Source organism: Symphalangus syndactylus, chromosome 5, assembly GCF_028878055.3.
Source record: "Symphalangus syndactylus isolate Jambi chromosome 5, NHGRI_mSymSyn1-v2.1_pri, whole genome shotgun sequence".
NCBI classification, from domain to species: Eukaryota; Metazoa; Chordata; class Mammalia; order Primates; family Hylobatidae; genus Symphalangus; species Symphalangus syndactylus.
In genome coordinates, this window is record NC_072427.2 from 64,923,474 (window position 1) to 64,942,998 (window position 19,525).

The 19,525-nt window shown below is 40.9% G+C and overlaps 1 protein-coding gene across 7 annotated transcripts in view; it reads left to right on the plus strand.

Moving 5' to 3' along the window:
- The window catches only part of EIF2AK4 (eukaryotic translation initiation factor 2 alpha kinase 4), a 103,879-nt gene that overhangs the window by 43,000 nt on the left and 41,354 nt on the right, over positions 1–19,525 (plus strand). For all 7 annotated transcript variants that reach the window (XM_055278668.2, XM_063639084.1, XM_063639083.1 and 4 more), the window contains exons 12-18: positions 1,286–1,716; positions 2,960–3,029; positions 10,712–10,795; positions 12,905–13,027; positions 15,195–15,299; positions 17,095–17,149; positions 17,696–17,775. In XM_055278668.2, coding sequence (XP_055134643.1) covers positions 1,286–1,716; positions 2,960–3,029; positions 10,712–10,795; positions 12,905–13,027; positions 15,195–15,299; positions 17,095–17,149; positions 17,696–17,775 — 948 coding nt within the window. The remainder of the gene's footprint in view (positions 1–1,285; positions 1,717–2,959; positions 3,030–10,711; positions 10,796–12,904; positions 13,028–15,194; positions 15,300–17,094; positions 17,150–17,695; positions 17,776–19,525) is intronic.

The window sequence follows — 19,525 nt, forward strand, 5'->3', positions numbered from 1 at the left end:
TGTCTTTAAATCTCAGGACATTCTTACGAGATGGGTGTGATCCTCATTCTCTAGATGAGGGAACTGAAGCTCAGAGAAGGTTATGTCCTTTGCCTGAGATGACACACCTCTACTAAGAGATAAAACCAGCATTCAGACCCACCTCTGTTGTACTACAAAGTGTGTGTTCTTGTCACTATTTCCATACAAAAAAAGATAATCTGAAACTCAATTTTGTAGTACTCCCTTCTTACTCCCAGGACTTCACTTAGACTTTTATTAGTTTAATTGAAACTTGTGAGCCAAACAAGAGAATGATATTCTGTTTTGTGTTTTGTAATCAACTAATTTCTCCTGCCACCCATGGCCACATGGCATTTGCTTTTCTAGAGTATATCATCACCTTAGTTGACCTGCATGGATGGGACTACTACAAGGTTTCAGTGAATAAGACTCTATAAAAGTTACTTCAGTCACCCCAATTACACAGTGAAACTGCCTGGCATAAGCATACCTCTATGTAGGATGGGGAGACTTGCCTTTGCAACGTTTTCTTGCTTTATTATTATTTTACTGTGTTGTTAATTGTATTGTTCTGGTTTCAGTACATATCATCTTAGTTATGTAACAAAATCAATGAGCAGTGATTGTGTTAATAGCAATTGCTGTTATTGACTAAGCTAAGCACCTTTCTCTGTGAGGCCTTGATACAAGTGCTTTACAGTCACCATTTGGGGTAGTGGAAATGGTATAAATGCCATTTTAAAGATAAGAAAATTGAGTCTCAAGGAAATTAAGTAATTTTCCCAAGTTCACACAGCTTTAAAAATCAAGGAATTAACCTTTGTGTTCAGGTCTGTTAATATTTTTGGTGTTTAATTTGTTTTTAGTGACTTTAAGTGTAAAAAAAAAATCAGAGAGAAACTAAAATCATCTGAAACCTTACACTGACTTTAGAAAAATCATTTTTATCTTAAAATCAAGACACTTAGAAATTTAGATAGCATATACATTGGAAAAGCAGGGAGGTAACTGTCAGTAAAATTAATTATTAAAATGGAGATTATGTTTTCCCCAGGGTCTCCCGGCAAGCTAAATACATCTAGAGTCGGGTGGGCTGTTTTCTAAATTTTGTGACAGTCAAAGCTTTCTTAAGTTTAAGAATTTCAGGCATGTGGTTCTTGACTGTAGCTGTGGGACCCATTTACAACTTCACCCTTTCCTTGGGAGGGGATGGGGTGACGCGGTGCAAATGCCTGTTTGTGCAAGGCTCGGAGCGGCTGACCTTCCCCTGGCTGTGCCGCAGGTGCAGAACAAGTTGGACGGCTGCTGCTACGCAGTGAAGCGCATCCCCATCAACCCGGCCAGCCGGCAGTTCCGCAGGATCAAGGGCGAGGTGACACTGCTGTCACGGCTGCACCATGAGAACATTGTGCGCTACTACAACGCCTGGATCGAGCGGCATGAGCGGCCGGCGGGACCGGGGACGCCGCCCCCGGCCTCCGGGACCCTGGCCAAGGATGACCGAGCTGCACGCGGGCAGCCGGCGAGCAACACAGACGGCCTGGACAGCGTAGAAGCCGCCGCGCCGCCACCCATCCTCAGCAGCTCGGTGGAGTGGAGCACTTCGGGCGAGCGCTCGGCCAGTGCCCGCTTCCCCGCCACCGGCCCGGGCTCCAGCGATGATGAGGACGACGACGAGGACGAGCACGGTGGCGTCTTCTCCCAGTCCTTCCTGTAAGCGCACGGCGTGGACCAGCTGCCTCTGACGCGCCCCCTAGTTTCCTTTCTTTCTTAATTTTTTCTTTCCTTTTTCCTTTCATTTCCTTCCTTCCTTCTTTCCTTCTTTTCTTTCTTTCCTTTTTTGACATAGGGTCTTGCTCTGTCACCCAGGCTGGAGGTCAGTGGCACGTCCTTGGCTCACTGCAACATCCGCCTCCCGGGCCAGCGAATGCCCCCCAACATTAATCCCCACCAAATCCAAGCCAGGGAAAAGGGGATTCATTTAGAAATCCAGACGTGTTGACCATGTTTTAAAAAAAAAAAAAAAGATTAAACCCACTTTTAGAGAGTAACCAAATGCAATCTAAAGCAGCGGGACCCAACCTTTTTAGGCACTAGGGACTGGTTTCATAGAAGACAATTTTTCCACAGACGGATGTTAGGGGAATAGTTTCGGGATGAAACTGTCCCACCTTACATCATCAGGCATTGGAGTCTCATAATGCCTGATGAAAAAGCGCACAACCTGGATCCCTCGTGTGCACAGTTCACAATAGTGTTTGCCCTCCTATGAGAATCTAATGCCGCTGCTGATCTGACAAGAGGTGGATGGAGCTCAGGCCTTAATGCTCGCTCGCCTCTGGCTGTGCGGCCCTAACAGGCAGTGGACCTGTACCTGTCCATGGCCTGGGGGTTTGGGACCCCTAATCTAAAGGATTTTTTTTTCCAGCTATTTTCAAAAGATCTCCAAAATCCAAGCCCTGGAAAAAGGAAAATCCAATACCTCATCTTATACATTGAATAGAATTCCTCATAGGACATTCCTTTGGATAAGGGCTTGCAACCCTGTGAAACATTTAAGAACTAATTTGGAGTCTTGATACAGTGCCAACTGCAGCCCCCAAAGGTACCAAACCAATAATTATGATCCTAAATGTTATGCTTCCCAGAATCCACCCTAGGTGTTTACTTTCATGATTTTGTTTTATTTTATCCAAGTGGATACAGTTTGTGATTACTCTTTGCTATTAAATTTTTTGAGGAAACTTAATCTGGCTAATTTTCATTAAATCAAGAGCTCTGTGTTTTGCATGATAGCAAGTACAAATCAGCACAGTGTAGAGTATACACTGATGCCTGTGGGCTCATGGTGTGACGTCTGTAGCCTCTTGTGCTTTCTAGTATTTAAAAGTGTCCATGTTTATAATGATAATAGGGATTTCTGTTCCTTTAGTATTTCTCTGTTTCTCTTTTTCAGGCCTGCTTCAGATTCTGAAAGTGATATTATCTTTGACAATGAAGATGAGAACAGTAAAAGTCAGAATCAGGTATATATATGAATAGAAATTATACCATTTTATTCATGAAATAATTGATGTCTGATGTCATAAACCTCAGGTAAAGTATGAAAGCTTTAATCTGATATTCAAATACAGAAACCATAAATTTTAAAGTATTATTATTCATTTAAAATATATTCCACCTGTGTTTATAGACCTTTATTTATCCATATAGTAAAACATACCTCCTCTTAGAAGAGAGGAGTCAGTTGAGACACTGCATTTTTATATGTGATGAAAACAGTTTTCTAAGAGTTTGGGAAACTTTATATGGTTGGGGATGAGAATTGAATGCAAATTGATGAACTAAACAGCCTCATCATGTAGTTACCTTGGTCTGTCCCACATCAATTAATCTTGATTCCTTATTTACATAGACCATCCTCTAGAACAGTGTTTTCACACTGTGTATCATGATCCTATAATGCAGGGGTGTCCAAGCTTTTGTCTTCCCTTGGCTACACTGGTAGAAGAAGAATTGTCTTGGGCCACACGTAAAATATACTAACACTAATGATAGCTGATAAGCTAAACAAACAAAAAAATCGCAAAAAATCTTGTAATTTTTTTTGAGATTGTGTTTTTTTTAATTGTGTTTTCAGTGGAGAAATACATCATCTGTTTACAAAATAGCTCTTGAAAAATACAACGAGTACAGATACTATAAAACAAAGCAAACTTCAGTCATGAGACACCACATACATCATGCAAAAGCAACAGTCTGACCTCCAGGTTATGAAAACTATAATTAAAAAGTCACTACACAGAAAGGTCCAAGTTTCCAGCTTGGCAAAACTTGGGTGCAGTTACATGAAACGTTTAATAAACTGATTTGTTTTCCCCAATGTGTAAACAAAATGACAAGACTAAATCTGTGCCTGGTAATTTCAATCTAACTCTGAAGCTACACAAAACACATAGACACCTTGTACACTTCACCTGTTAGTATGACCATCTTTTCTCTTAGGTGGTGGGAAGAAGGACAAGGTGAGTGTGTAAAGCAAAGATGTGGGAAGTAGAAATATTGTGTACTAGACATTATAAAGTCATGGTGAAAAGAAAAGCTTCGATTAATGCATAGCCAAAGGGGGAAAAGACTACGCTCTAACTTCAGAAAATTAATTTAGAAGGATAGGGGAAGAGATTAAGTAACTGCAGTTTAACATGAAAAATGCACATGTGATAGAATGGAGCACAATGGAAGATTCATAAAACATGCTCATCAGAAAAATATGTTGAGTTTACTTTGTCCAGATTAAGAAAGAGTAAGTTTATCAACATCTGGCATCCCTCATACTTTGTAAAGGTAGATCTTCTGCTGCTTAATCATGAGAAATTATTTTATTCAAAGAGAGGAACTCTTAATCTTTTAATAAAACAAAATAAAGAAGGAGTAGAGAGCTGACTAGATGTCAAGTGCTTGCTAGAAATGATTTTTAAAATGCTTCTACATGTAAAATGTACTGACAAATTTTGGTAAACCATTTAAAAATAAGAATTAGTTTTAAAATCTTGGAGAAAATGTCCTTTTGCCCACATTTAAGACTGAAAATCAATTTTACTATAGATAGGAGTTCTGTGGAGTATACAGAATTCCTCTTAGAGATCAAATGGCCATCCCAGATAGATATCAAGTTTCACGAGCGTTACTTTATTCACTCTCAAGTTTCAGCCATGGGACCAGAATTTAGTGTTCTGTGCCATGTTGATTTCACATCTTGGCTTAAGAAAATACTGGCATTTTGTTTCTTACGAAATAAGTTCTACCTTGTGCATACAAGCGAAAAGAAAAAGGAGGAAAAGAGGGTAGGGGAAGGCACAAGAAGCTTTTTGTTTGTTTGTTTTGAAGACGACAGATTGAAGGCAAAAGAAGACAGAGCTTTCATAAGCTCAAAGAAAAATATTTGCTGGCTAATCGCTGATTTGTATGCACTATAAAACAATTCCATAAATAAAACCAATATATCCTTTCTTAATCGTGACCCCATCAAAACCAAGTTATTTCCTAACCTTTCACTGTCAAATGTACCCTATAGTTGACATTTCATTTTTAAGGGTTACAGCTACCTCATAGTAACTGAAATAGATGTACTCTTACCTTTTCTCTGAAGTATAACAGTACACCACTGCACAATGGTATCCAATATGAAGACTAATGGTAAAGAAAATTCTTCAGAAAAAACTGAAAACCCATCAAGCTGAAAATCTAAAATTAGTTCTTTCTAATAAAAAATACGTAAAAGTGCATCATCAGAATAAGTAATTCTTATGCCAGTTTGTATTGCAAATTTTCCAAACAATGCATCAAACATAAACCCAATCCAGATGTCAATTGTAAATACATATATAGCTTGAGGTTGTTTTTTCTAAAGGCAGTAATTTTTGAAATAGTTAATGCAACTGTTGCTAACACAATAATAGTACTCCTGGCCTCACATACTAACCTGGACTTCTGATCAAGTGCTGATTAGCCCAGTAAGGGAGGTCACCAAAAACTACTAGGGCAGTCAGTTGCGGCTGTGGGGAATTATTCTACTGTTGGAGACTGAACACAACAACTTTATTACTATTATTATTTTAAGAGGCAGGGTCTCCATCTGTCACCCACGCTGGAGTGCAGTCCTAGCTCACTGCAGCCTAGAACTCCTGGGCTCAAATGATCCTCCTGCCTCAGCCTCCCAAAGTGCTGCCATTACAGATGTGAGCCACCATGCCTAGCCTGCAATGACTTTATTATCAGGAATAAAAATATAATTACCAGCAGTTATAAGGGCTCATTCATAGTAGATAAAGAAAAGTCTAAGTGTAGACTCTTAGATAAGCAGTTCAATTGATTTGAAGGAGATCTGAGTATTAGCCAGTGTGTTTTTTTATAAGTACTTTCCTTGTCAATTAAATCACTACTAATAAAAATTTATTAGTTATAAATTTAAACCAGGAATAATAGCATAAATAAACTATGTTGGCTGTGGTGGCTCACACCTGTAATCCCAGCACTTTGGGAGGCCAAGGCAGGTGGATCACCTGAAGTCAGGAGTTTGAGACCAGCCCGGCCAATATGGTGAAACCTCATCTCTATTAAAAATACAAAAATTAGCCAGGCATGGCGGCGGGCACCTGTAATCCCAGCTACTCAGGAGGCTGAGACCCAGGAGGCAGAGGTTACAGTGAGCCCAGATCGCATCATTGCACTCCAGCCCGGGTGACAAGAGCGAAACTCGGTCTCAAAAAAAAAAAAAAAGTCTGAATTGCTAAAGCCAAAGTTAATGTTTGGTTTTAGCATTTGTTATGCACATAATTATTACGGGGCACCAAATCCTGATTTTGTTCAGTTAAGGGCAGCATCTGTGGGCATCCTAATTGATGGGTAAAAGCCTCCAAGAGATTAACAGTGTAATACAGATAATCCCCAGCATCCATAAATGATTCAGGAGTAGAACCTGATTGTTACCAGAGCGGAGCTTTTTTTTTTTCTTTGATAAAGGGAAAAGTTCAAAAACATTCTTCCTCAGAAAAAAATTATAAATCAGAAATGGTCAAATACTAACTAATACTTTTTCTGCACTTGGGGTTATAAGTATTCAAATACATCTATTGAGGGAAAAAAGACTTTTTTTAAGAAAAGTATCATGTATGAGAAAGAAAATTAGCTGTTGGGGACAAACAGAGTAATGGTATGGGAAGTGTTCTAGAGGGTCATTCACTGTAAGTGGCAGCTGAGGGCATGTTCTTCAAGCATGTACCTCTGAGGGCAGTGTGCCCTTTGATAATGTAGTCACTTTTTTTTTTTTTTTTTTGAGACGGAGTCTCACTTGTCGCCCAGGCTGGAGTGCAGTGGCACAATCTCAGCTCACTGCGAGCTCCGCCTCCCGGGTTCACGCCATTCTCCTGCCTCAGCCTCCTTAGTAGCTGGGACTACAGGTGCCCGCCACCACGCCCAGCTAATTTTTTGTATTTTTAGTAGAGACGGGGTTTCACCGTGTTAGCCAGGATGGTCTTGATCTCCTGAACTCATGATCTGCCTGCCTCGGCCTCCCAAAGTGCTGGTATTACAGGCGTGAGCCACCACGCCCAGCCATCACTTTTAAATTGTTTTAGCTAAAGGTGGATTTCTAGTCTTCTGCTTCTGAAATAAGCCTACCACCAAAAAATATGGAATTCCATTAAAACTGAACCCTTCAAATATTAGCCTGTATGCATTCTGACCTTCTTAGCCATAGATGGTTATCAGTGGTAAGAAAGAATTGACTTGACAAGGAGTCTTTCTGTAGATTGCATATCTTTAATACCTGCCTATTTTCTGTTTACCCCATCATTGTTCTGCGTAGCAACAAACCTGTAAACCACACAGAGGATTCTGGAAATAGCAAATTTGCAATAATGCTGTGAGCTTCTTTTTTTTTTCTTTTTCTTTTCTTTTCTTTTTTAAATTATACTTAAGTTCTGAGATACATGTGCAGAATATGCAGGTTCGTTACATAGGTATACATGTGCCATGGTGGTTTGCTGCACCCATTAACTTGTCATCTATATTAGGTATTTCTCCTAATGCTATCCCTCCCCTAGCACCCCACCCCCCAACAGGCCCCAATGTGTGATGTTCCCCTCCTTATGCCAATATGTTCTCATTGTTTAACTCCCACTTATGAGTGAGAACATGCGGTGTTTGGTTTTCTGTTCCTGTGTTACTGAGAATGATGGTTTCCAGCTTCATCCATTTCCCTGCAAAGGACATGAACTCAGTCTTTTTTATGGCTGCATAGTATTCCATGGTGTATATGTGCCACATTTTCTTTATCCAGTCTATCATTGATGGACATTTGGGTTGATTCCAAGTCTTTGCTATTGTGAATAGTGCCGCAATAAACATACGTGTGCATGATAGTAGAATGATTTATAATCCTTTGGGTATATACCCAGTAATGGGATTACTGGTTCAAATGGTATTTCTCGTTCTAGATCCTGGAGGAATTGCCACACTGTCTTCCACAATGGTTGAACTAATTTACTCTCCCACCAGCAGTGTGAAAGCATTCCTATTTCTCCACATCCTCTCCAGCATCTGTTGTTTCCTGACTTTTTAATGATTGCCGTTCTAACTGGAGTGAGATAGTATCTCATTGTGGTTTTGATTTGCATTTCTCTAATGACGACCAGTGATAATGAGCTTTTTTTCATATGTTTTTTGGCCACATAAATGTCTTCTTTTGAAAAGTGTCTGTTCATATCCTTTGCCCACTTTTTGATGGAGTTGTTTTTTTCTTGTAAATTTGTTTAAGTTCCTTGTAGATTCTGGATATTGGCCTTTTTTTTTTTTTTTTTTTGAGATGGAGTTTTGCTCTTGTTGCCCAGGGTGGAGTGCAATGGCACGATCTCAGCTCAACGCAACCTTCGCCCCCTGGGTTCAAGCGATTCTCCTGCCTCAGCCTCCCGAGTAGCTGGGATTACAGGCCTGCGCCACCACGCCCAGCTAATTTTGTATTTTTGGTAGAGACGGGGTTTCTCCTTGTTGGTCAGGCTGGTCTCATACTCCCTACCTCAGGTGAACCGCCTGCCTTGGCCTTCCAAAGTGCTGGAATTACAGGCATGAGCCACCGCACCCTGCCTGGATATTAGCCCTTTGTCAGATGGATAGATTGCAAAAATTTTCTCCCATTCTGTAGGTTGCCTGTTCACTCTAATGATAGTTTCTTTTGCTGTGCAGAAGCTCTTTAGTTTAATTAGATCCCATTTGTCAATTTTGGCTTTTGTTGCCATTGCTTTTGGTGTTTTAGTCATGAAGTCTTTGCCCATGCCTGTGTCCTGAATGGTATTGCCTAGGTTTTCTTCTAGGATTTTCATGGTTTTAGGTCTTACATTTAAGTCTTTAATCCATCTTGAGTTAATTTTTGTATAAGGTGTGAGGAAGGGATCCAGTTTCAGCTTTCTGCATATGGCTAGCCAGTTTTCCCAACACCATTATTAAATGGGGAATCTTTTCCCCATTGCTTGTTTTTGTCAGGTTTGTCAAAGATCAGATGGTTGTAGATGTGTGGTGTTATTTCTGAGGCCTCTGTTCTGTTCCATTGGTCTATATATCTGTTTTGATACCAGTACCAAGCTGTTTTGGTTACTGTAGCCTTGTAGTATAGTTTGAAGTCAGGTAGCGTGATGCCTCCAGCTTTATTCTTTTTGCTTAGGATTGTCTTGGCTATACGGGCTCTTTTTGGGTTGCATATAAAATTTAAAGTAGCTTTTTCTAATTCTGTGAAGAAAGTCAATGGTAGTTTGGTGGGAGTGGCATTGAATCTATAAATTACTTTGGGCAGTGTGTCCATTTTCATGATATTGATTCTTCCTATCCGTGAGCATGGAATCTTTTTCCATTTGTGTCCTCTTTTATTTCCTTGAGCAGTGCTTTGTAGATCTCCTTGAAGAGGTCTTTCACGTCCCTTGTAAGTTGTATTCCTAGATATTATATTCTCTTCATAGCAATTGTGAATGGGAATTCACTCATGATTTGGCTCGCTGTTTGTCTATTATTGGTGTATAGGAATGCTTGTGATTTTTGCACATTGATTTTGTATCCCGAGACTTTGCTGAAGTTGCTTATCAGCTTAAAGAGTTTTGGGGCTGAGACAATGGGGTTTTCTAAATATACAATTAAGTCATGTGCAAACAGAGATAATTTGACTTCCTCTCTTTCTATTTTAATACCCTTTATTTCTTTGTCTTGCCTGATTGCCCTGGCCTGAACTTCCAACACTATGTTCGATAGGAGTGGTGAGAGAGGGCATCCTTGTCTTGTGCTGATTTTCAAAGGGAATGCTTCCAGCTTTTGCCCATTCGGTATGATACTGGCTGTGGGTTTGTCATAAATAGTTCTTATTATTTTGAGATATATTCCACCAATACCTAGTTTACTGAGTGTTTTCAGCATGAAGGGGTGTTGAATTTTATCGAAGGCCTTTTCTGCATCTATTGAGATAATCATGTGGTTTTTGTCATTGCTTTTGTTTATGTGATGGATTATGTTTATTCATTTCTGTATATTGAACCAGCCTTGCATCCCAGGGATGAAGCCGACTTGATCATGATGGATAAGCTTTTTAATGTGCTGCTGGATTCAGTTTGCCAGTATTTTATTGAGGATTTTTGCATCAATGTTCATCAGGGATATTGGCCTGAAATTTTCTTTTTTTGTTGTGTCTCTGACAGGTTTTGGTATCAGGATGATGCTGGCCTCATAAAAAGAGTTAGGGAGGATTCCCTCTTTTTCTATTGCTGGGAATAGTTTTAGAAGGAATGATACCAGCTTTTCTAACTACCATCAGAGAATACCATAAACACCTCTACACAAATAAACTAGAAAATCTAGAAGAAACGTGTAAATTCCTGGACACATATTCCCTCCCAAGACTAAACCAGGAAGAAGTTGAATCCCTGAATAGACCAATAACAAGTTCTGAAATTGAGGCAGTAATTAATAGCCTACCAACCTAAAAAAGACCAGGATTCACAGCCAAATGCTGTGAGCTTCTAAGGACAGTGGTTATGTTCTGCTCACTGACTTCTCCCTAAGGCAACCGGGTGGCCATGTGTTGGGGGTGGGCACAAATACTTGATGATGATGATGAGTTTGCTTAATTTTGGCCTCCATTTTGAGTTGTTGTGTGTTCCTCTTGGGTTAGGATGAAGACTGCAATGAAAAGAATGGCTGCCATGAAAGTGAGCCATCAGTGACAACCGAGGCTGTGCACTACCTATACATCCAGGTGAGGTCGTGGTGTGTAGTTTGGTGACACAGCAACACCCAGTAGTGGCGGATGGGCCTGTTTCAGGGTATTGGAACAAGATAATGGACAGAGGAGGGTTTACTGCCACTACCAAAGATTAATTGGCCGAGAGGATTACCATATGGAGGCCCTTTTCCCCAGCCTTGAACTCATGCTTTCCTGCTGCATATCAGGAGCAGCCACAGGGCAGCTCTGGGCTCAGGCTGTGTAAGTTCACATCCTGGATCCACCTGTTAGGACTGCATGAACTCGGGCAAGTTTCTTCAGCATCTTGTGCCTCAGTTTCCCCATCTATGAATTACATAATAGTAGCTCTTATAGACTTGTAAAGAATAAATAACACGTGAAGTACTTAGAACCATATCTGAGTTCCATAAATGCTAGACTGCTTGAGCACAGAAACTCCACTTTGCCTAACCAGCTGAATCTGGACAAGTAAGGTATGATGCACACACATGCCCGTACATGCAAAAGTAACACCAACATGACTTTAGGCAAAGTGGCTTGACCGGGAACCTCTGGAGACCAGTGCACAGGCAAGCAAGTTCCAGTGGGGCGTGACTGAGAAGTCTGGGCTTTGGCCTGCCTACCTGCCAGAGCAACGACATCCTAAACGGCGGTGAGTGGGCTCTGCCAGTAGAGGAGTGGCCATAAAACAAAGAAGTCGGCCGGGCACGGTGGCTTACGCCTGCAGTGCCAGCACTTTGGGAGGCTGAGGCGGACGGATCACCTGAGGTCGGGAGTTTGAGACCAGCCTGGCTAACATGGTGAAACCTCGTTTCTACTAAAAATACAAAAAATTAGCCAGGCATGGTGGTGCGTGCCTGTAATCCCAGCTACTCAGGAGGCTGAGGCAGGAGAATCACTTGAACCTGGGAAGCGGAGGTTGCAGTAAGCCAAGATTGCATCATTGCCCTCCAGCTTGGGCAACAAGAGCGAAACTCTATCTAAAAAACAAGCAAACAACAACAACAAAAAAAGCAAAGAAGTCTTTCCTCTGCCCCAAGTGAACAGGACTGTGGGTCACTGTTAGTATTTCAGTCATAACTGCAAGCAGGCAGATCTTTAAATGTGAGTTACAGAACTGGGCAGAAAAAGGAACCCTCAGACAAGTTACAGCATTTCGAATGAGATGAATTAGGTATTTGCTTTCCTGGAGTTGGAGCTGGTTTTAGGTATTCCGTAACATAAATATCTTTGAGGTACCACTTACACAGATAATAAAGCATTGGTCCCCCAAACCACTGTTTATCCTCTGTTATATTCCATTACCTTCTACACAATTAGAATGAAGTAGAAGTACACAAAGGAGGTGCATCCGACATGCATCAGGATCACAGCGTGGGCATCAGAGGAGGCCTTGTGAGGCCCGGAGGGTGAACCAGAGTTTACTGACAGTTATTCCCAAGATGATAGAACAAAGGCTGATCTTCCTCTCTTTAAAAACAGTAAAACCTTTCTTCATGAGAAATCTCAACTCTGGCATTAGTTGAAGCATATAGGCTAGTTTCATAAATCAAATGGTGCATGTTGATTTAAGATTTAAGTCATGTCGCACTGTCTTCTGATACGTGAATACACTCAAGAAGAAACAGAGCCCCTGTCTCACTGTCCCAAGAAGACTTAAATGTTTTAATATTTACAATATTTTGTTCTAAACATATGGTAAACAAATGAAGGTCATTTGTCTTTAATGTAAGAAAAGCTAATGATATCATTAGATTAACTAACCCTCCTTGTAAATTTGGGTTTGGAAGCGATCTTGTAAAACAATAAATAAGATTTTACTACATTCTCAGTTTTTTATATTAATTGTGATAAGTATTTTAAACAAGTCGTATTTTTAAATGAGCAATAATATAAAAAATTAAAAATAGTTATGTTGGAGTGCTAAGAGTGTGCATATTTACCCTCAAGGTATTTTTTAATACTGTTGGTTTCTTTTTCAGTATAGAAAACCAAGTCTTTCCCCTAACTGTTTAAAACCCATGGTACAGGTTTTAAAATGGAGGATTATGTAAATTGCAGTTATACTCCTTCACTTAAAACTGTTGTGTAATCAAATTCTCCTGGTTTGTCTGTATATAGATGGAGTACTGTGAGAAGAGCACTTTACGAGACACTATTGACCAGGGACTGTATCGAGATACCGTCAGACTCTGGAGGCTTTTTCGAGAGATTCTGGATGGATTAGCTTATATCCATGAGAAAGTAAACTTTACAACATTTCATATCTGAAGACTTACTTTACATAAGTTTGTGACTGCATAAAAATATCAAATGTAAGATTGGAGAAAAACTGAAATAGAGGGAAAGCTATGGGTATATTGGCATAATCTATTTTTGTAGGAAATAGAACAAAGTGTCAAAGACAATAAAATATTACAAAGTATCAGAGTATAACATTAAAAAATGTTAAGAAAACTTTAAAGGTTGGGACAGGGATCAGCAAACTGTGGCCCACAGGTCAGATCTAACCCACTACCTGTTCTTATATGGCCTGTGAGCTAATAATGAGTCCTACATTTTTAAATGGTTGTAAAAAATTAGAAGAACATTTCATGACACATAAAAATTACATGAAATTCAAATTTCAATGCTCCCAAGGTTATTGGAACATAGCTATGCTCATTTGTTTACATATTGCCTATGGCTGTTTTTTTTTCCATAACAGCAGATTTGAGTGTGGCAACAGGGACCGTAAAGCCTAAAGTATTTACTCTCTGGCCCTTTACAGAAAAAAATTGTTAACCGCTGGGAGAGGAGAAAATATTTGAACATGTAGGGAATGTGAGGATGATTCCTTGAGTGCTTTAGAATTAGGGCCAGGTGCGGTGGCTCATGCCTGTAATCCCAGCACTTTGGGAGGTTGAGGTGGGTGGATCACTTGAGGTCAGGAGTTCAAGACCAGACTGGTCAACATGGTGAAACCCCATCTCTACTAAAAATACAAACGTTAGCTGAGTGTGGTGGTGCACACTTGTAATCCTAGCTACTTGGGAGGCTGAGGCAGGACAATCACTTAAACCTGGGAGGTGGAGGTTGCAGTGAGCTGAGATTGTACCACTGAGCTCCAGCCTGGGTGACAGTAAGAGACTTCATCTGAAAAAAGAGAAAAAAAGATTAAGCAAGGATGTGATTAATACCTACCAAGTTATTTGATTCTAACTGAATTAGTGCCACCCTTCCTAGGAACACGGAGAAACCAGAAGGTCATCTAGCAAGAAGAGAAATGAGACTTTCTGAGTAACTTAGCTTGTCACATGTCTAAAATGTCATTTTAAAGCTAGAAATTGCCATTATAATGTAAATGCTAATGGGCCTAGCTTCAGGAGGAAACACTGCTTACATTTTTAAAATGAGATTGTCTAATGCATTAACCAATATAAATTCATTATTTTTTTCCTTCGCCTCAAATTTCTTTAACCTTAAAATGTTTATACTGTACCATATTTATACTGAGAAGCAAGGGCTGTAATTTACACATGTGTAGTTTATAAATGATTTGGTAGAAGCAGAATTTGCAAGGTTAGAAATGAAAATGAGTTCTAATGAAGGCCATTTAAGCTGTATTACTGTGATTTTATCCTGGGATGCTAGAACAATGCCCCCTGTGCTCTCTTCCACTCCATCCAATTTGCTCAGTATTGACTAACCACTTGCTGGCATCTAACACTGTGCCATACCTGGAAATACAAGGAGGCACAAGTGTGTGTCCCATGCTTGAGAGGGACTTCTTGCTTTTAGAGGGAGCCAGAATTTACCTTCACGTAATGGTAAAAGAGATCATTATTTTCTATATTATAATGCATGAAACAATACACATTACGAGCCATTAGGAAAATGAGAAAGCAGTCTCATGTAACAAGTAATTGTTGCACACCTACTGTGTGTGCTGGGGATGCCATGTTGAACTGTTAGAATTACTGTGGAAGGCTCATGAATGAGTTAGCACTTGCAAATGTTGGTACAGTGCAAATGCATGGAAAAAAGCAAGAGTATCCTATGAAGGGGAGACGGTACAAAGAAAGGAATAGAAGAAGGAATAAAAATGGTTTATCTCCCTGACCAGAGGAGAGGTTTTGTAATGTAGCAGAGGTAAAGGTAACTTGGTGAAACCACTGGAAGGGGCCTTGGATGCCACAGGGAACTATTTAGAATTCACCTGGTCAGGATACCACCAGGTAGAACTAGGAAATAGTAAAGAGGTCGTAGGACAGTCAGGACACATTGCAGAGGCCAGACAGCCTGGACCAGGGTGGTCTGTGGGAGAAGACCTCATACGATTTTCATCACTAGGTTGGCCTTTTAAATTAGGAAGTAGGTATAACTTTATGCATGGAGAACCATTGTTTGTTTCTTCACTCTCTTTCAACAGGGAATGATTCACCGGGATTTGAAGCCTGTCAACATTTTTTTGGATTCTGATGACCATGTGAAAATAGGTGATTTTGGTTTGGCGACAGACCATCTAGCCTTTTCTGTAAGTATTTTAAAAATTAGACTGCACCTAAAAACAGACTCAGATGCCTTGATAATCCTGAAAGTGTTAGCAGATAGAATAGTGCGTTCACAGAACTATGCTGTCTAATCCTCAGGAGATTATACAAACCTGAAGGGGCATGCTGCAAATGATCTTGTAGGCTTTGCAATTGTGAGTATATTTTTTTGAGTGCATTCCACTTGAGGGACACAAAATTATTGGCTTGGGAACAATATTGTGGTCAAAGGCATACAGTACTTTATGAAATCATTTGGTATTTTGGTCTACCATGCCTGGCACTGGGCTAGATGCTTTATAACTCAGAGGCTTTTGTTGGTTTGGGGAAATGAGGCTCAAAAACATAAAACACCAGGAGACTATACGGTTGTGAGGATCCAGAAAGGCTGGATAACGACAGTGGCATTTCAGATGTCCTTAAATGGTGGGTGGGAGTCCAACAGGTGGAGGTTGAGGGCAGGGCCTAGTGACACCAGGATGGGGATTCCAGAGAGAAAGCACAGCATAAGCAGAGGCCCCGGGGTAAGCAGACTTGGCTGTCGGAAGACCAGCATACTGTCTGACTGGTCAAAACTGTGAAGTGCAGGGGAGAGGAAGAGGATGCGGGGCAGTTGAGGAGTCACTGGAAGGTTGGGCAGTCTTGTAGGTGGTAGGCCTTGAATGCCAGAGGAGGAATTTTACTTCACGTTATAAACCCAAGTTATTAGGCACCAAGATCTGTAGGAAATGCAGTTAATTCCAAGGGTGATCAGGAAAGGAAAATAGGATTTGAGTTAATTGTGAGAACAACCATTGGGGCCAAGTTAGAAGGTGAGATTAGGAGTGGAAAGGGAGGAGAGGGAAGGCGGACAGTAAGGACACATTCCTGATCATGCTCCCCATGGAGCATATGGGAGATTGCTGAGACCAAGGACGGGCCAGATGGTGGGGATCTTGATCCCCAAACTAAAGAATTTAACTTGATGTCAGGAAGGCTGTAGCATAGTGAGATAGATAAGAGCTCAGGCTCTGGAGTCTCACTGACCTGGACTAGAATCCTATCTCTGCCACTGCTTTGTAGCATGATCTTTGACAATTAATTAACTTCTCAATACCTCATTTGTAAAGTGTGCCTAAGACTAGCGCCTAGCTCAAAAAGTTATCAGCAAGATAAATAAGAATGCAGGTAAAGCACCTAGAACAGTACCCAGCACTAAGAATGTTGAATCCGGTGTTACTGATGGTGATGCTTGTAATGGGAAGCACCTATTACAAGTGCAGACATAACAATAGTGACTTAGGGTATTGACAACACTGTTGCACATAGTGGAGCAAGGTGAGGCTACCTGGGGGGCATTAGCCATGAGCGAGGGTGGAACATATTTGCTGAGCAGCCTCTAGGAAAGAAGAATAAAAATTGATGCAGAGAAAGTAACAGCAATGGGTAAGTTGAAAGATGAATTTGTTTTTGATACAATCTTACTCTTCTTAGAAAACAGATTCTGTTTTTGACATTTGCAACATGAAAATAAATTGGTTTCTCTAAGTGTTTGCATATTTCTGTCCTAAAGAAAGAGTTATGCAGTGATTGCCCCTCTCCCTCTTGATTTCATTGGGTTTTCTGAGAGCTTTGCATTAGTGGGTTAACTAAACTAGAAAAAAATTAAAACTCAAAGCATTATTATATTATTTTGATTTCCATGTAATATTTCTTCAGTCTTCATTTAGAAACGGACAAGCCATTCTCATGGAATAATATCATGTCTTAATTGGATATTTGGCTTACTTATATTTTTAGGCTGACAGCAAACAAGACGATCAGACAGGAGACTTGATTAAGTCAGACCCTTCAGGTAAACCCAGAAGACTATATATTTCATCCATGTGTTAAAGACTCCAGAATTTCTTAACCTGAAACCTGCTTTTTACTTGTAAAGGTTTTACTCTACAGCAGATTTTAATTGCTCCTTAAGTTAACAAAATTATGGAAATGTTTTAATTTTTTTTTTTTCCTTCTCAATTTATGAATTGTTCTTTGAACTTCAAGAAATTAGAGCTTCAGTGAGTAGAATAATTGGCTCCCAGGGGTAGACAGTTTTATTTTGTCTAACCTCCATTGGTAATGTGAGGTTACCTCATGACCTGATCCGTCTGGGGTCTTATCTGGCACTGTCCCTCCTCTTCAATAGCAAAGACATCCTTGTGTAGAACAGAGTGTGTGGCCATACGTGACTTATGGTTATTCATTTGGTACAATGCATGCTGCTGCTTCCTGTGAGTGGCATAGACAAGTTAACAGATCATCCCTCACTTTTAAGAAAACTTTTTTTTTGTTTTTAGTTTGTGTCTTCTGTAAGTGCTATTATTGGGAAGTTTTCCCTCTGTCTTCCTCCACACAGGTCACTTAACTGGGATGGTTGGCACTGCTCTCTATGTAAGCCCAGAGGTCCAAGGAAGCACCAAATCTGCATACAACCAGGTAAGGGGTTTTATGGGGAAAATGAATCTCAAAATTAAGGTAATAGGACACCTAGATCACAGCATTTGGGGTTTAGTCCCAGCTAAAATAGTCAGGACATCCACTCGTTCACACTCCAGGAAGGACTCATGGTCCTAAGGATAGTGACTGAAACTGGCACTGCTGCTGCCAGGAGCTTACAGTCCATCCATCCATCCATCCATCCATCCATCCATCCATCCATCCATCCGTCCATTCATCCACTCATCCATCCATCCACCCACCCATCCACCCATTCATCCACCCGTCCATCCACCCATCCATCCGTCCGTCCATCCATCCATCCATCCATCCATCCATCCATCCATCCAAAGAATGTGCAAACTAACCCCTATCTTGGGCAAGGTGCCAGGAACAGATGTGGCTCCAGCCCTCAGGGAGCTTGTCCACTGGTGGATGAAACAGACAACAAATAAGTAAAAAATGAAAGATATGGTCACAAATTGTGGGAGGGCTAGGAAGAAAAGAAATGGAACTGAGTGACAAAGAGAACAGATTAACCAGAGAAGATCTCTTGAGAGGATGGCATTTAGGATAAAGGATGAGAAAGGACAAGCCACACAGATTTGGGGATGACACATGCCAGGGAAGGAGATGGTGAGAAGCAGAGGAAACTGCACACATAAAGAGAAAGCCCTGGGTGAGAGAGAGCTTGGCACATTTAAGACAACCAAAAGGAAAGCTAGTGTGGCCACAGTGTGGCAAGCAACAGGGGACAGAGGCATAAAGTGAAGCTGGAAAAGAAGGCAGGGAAAGATCACACAGAGCCAGGTTGGCCTGGATAAGGAGTGTGCATTTAATTTGAAGTACACAGGGAGCCAATGAAGAATCTTGAGCAAGAGAGTTCACTCTGGCTGCTGCGAGGAGGCTCTGCAGGAAGTCCTGGTAGGGCGGTTGGCAGCTGGAACTGGACTGCAAGCAGTAGAAATGGAGAGAAGTGTGCTGAGTTAGGAAGGGAATTGAGAGATTTCCCCAGTGGAATGGATGCTGGGTGAGAACGAAGAAGGGAAAAAGTCCAGGGCTCAGGTTTCTTCCTGGAGCACCTGGGTGAAGACTATTTGACTGAAGTGAGGAAACCTTAGGGAAAGACATAAGGGGAAGGAGGAGAAGATGACAGAAAAATTCAGTTTGAGGCATGTTAGTTTGAAATATCTGATGAGAAATCCAATTAGAGATGTCGAGTAGATTGTTAGAGACCCAACACTTGAGTTCAGAGGAAAGGTGAGAATCAGAAGTATAAATTTGAAATCAGCACACAGATAGGATTTAAAGCTATGAGACTGGATGAAATCACTTAGGGCAAGAATGTAAAGCTAAACTTCAAAAACACATTAGGTGCCAGGCATGGTGGTTCATGCCTATAATCCCAGAACTTTGGGAGGCTGAGGCAGGAGAATTGCCTGAGCTCAAGAGTTCAAAACCAGCCTGGGTAACATAGCGAGACCTCATCCCTACTAAACATCAAAAAAATTAGCCAGGCCTGGTGGCACACGTCTGTAGTCCCAGCTCCTCAGGAGGCTGAGGTGGGAGGGCTACTTGAGGCCAGGAGATTGAGGCTACAGTGAGCTATGATCATGCCAGTGCACTCCAGCCTGGGCAACGGAGCAAGACCCTGTCTGAATCAATTATATATGTATAAAATAAAATACATTAGGAAAGCAATTTGCATCAAAGCAAATGCTCAGGCTTGCAGTGGGGATTCAAGCCTGGG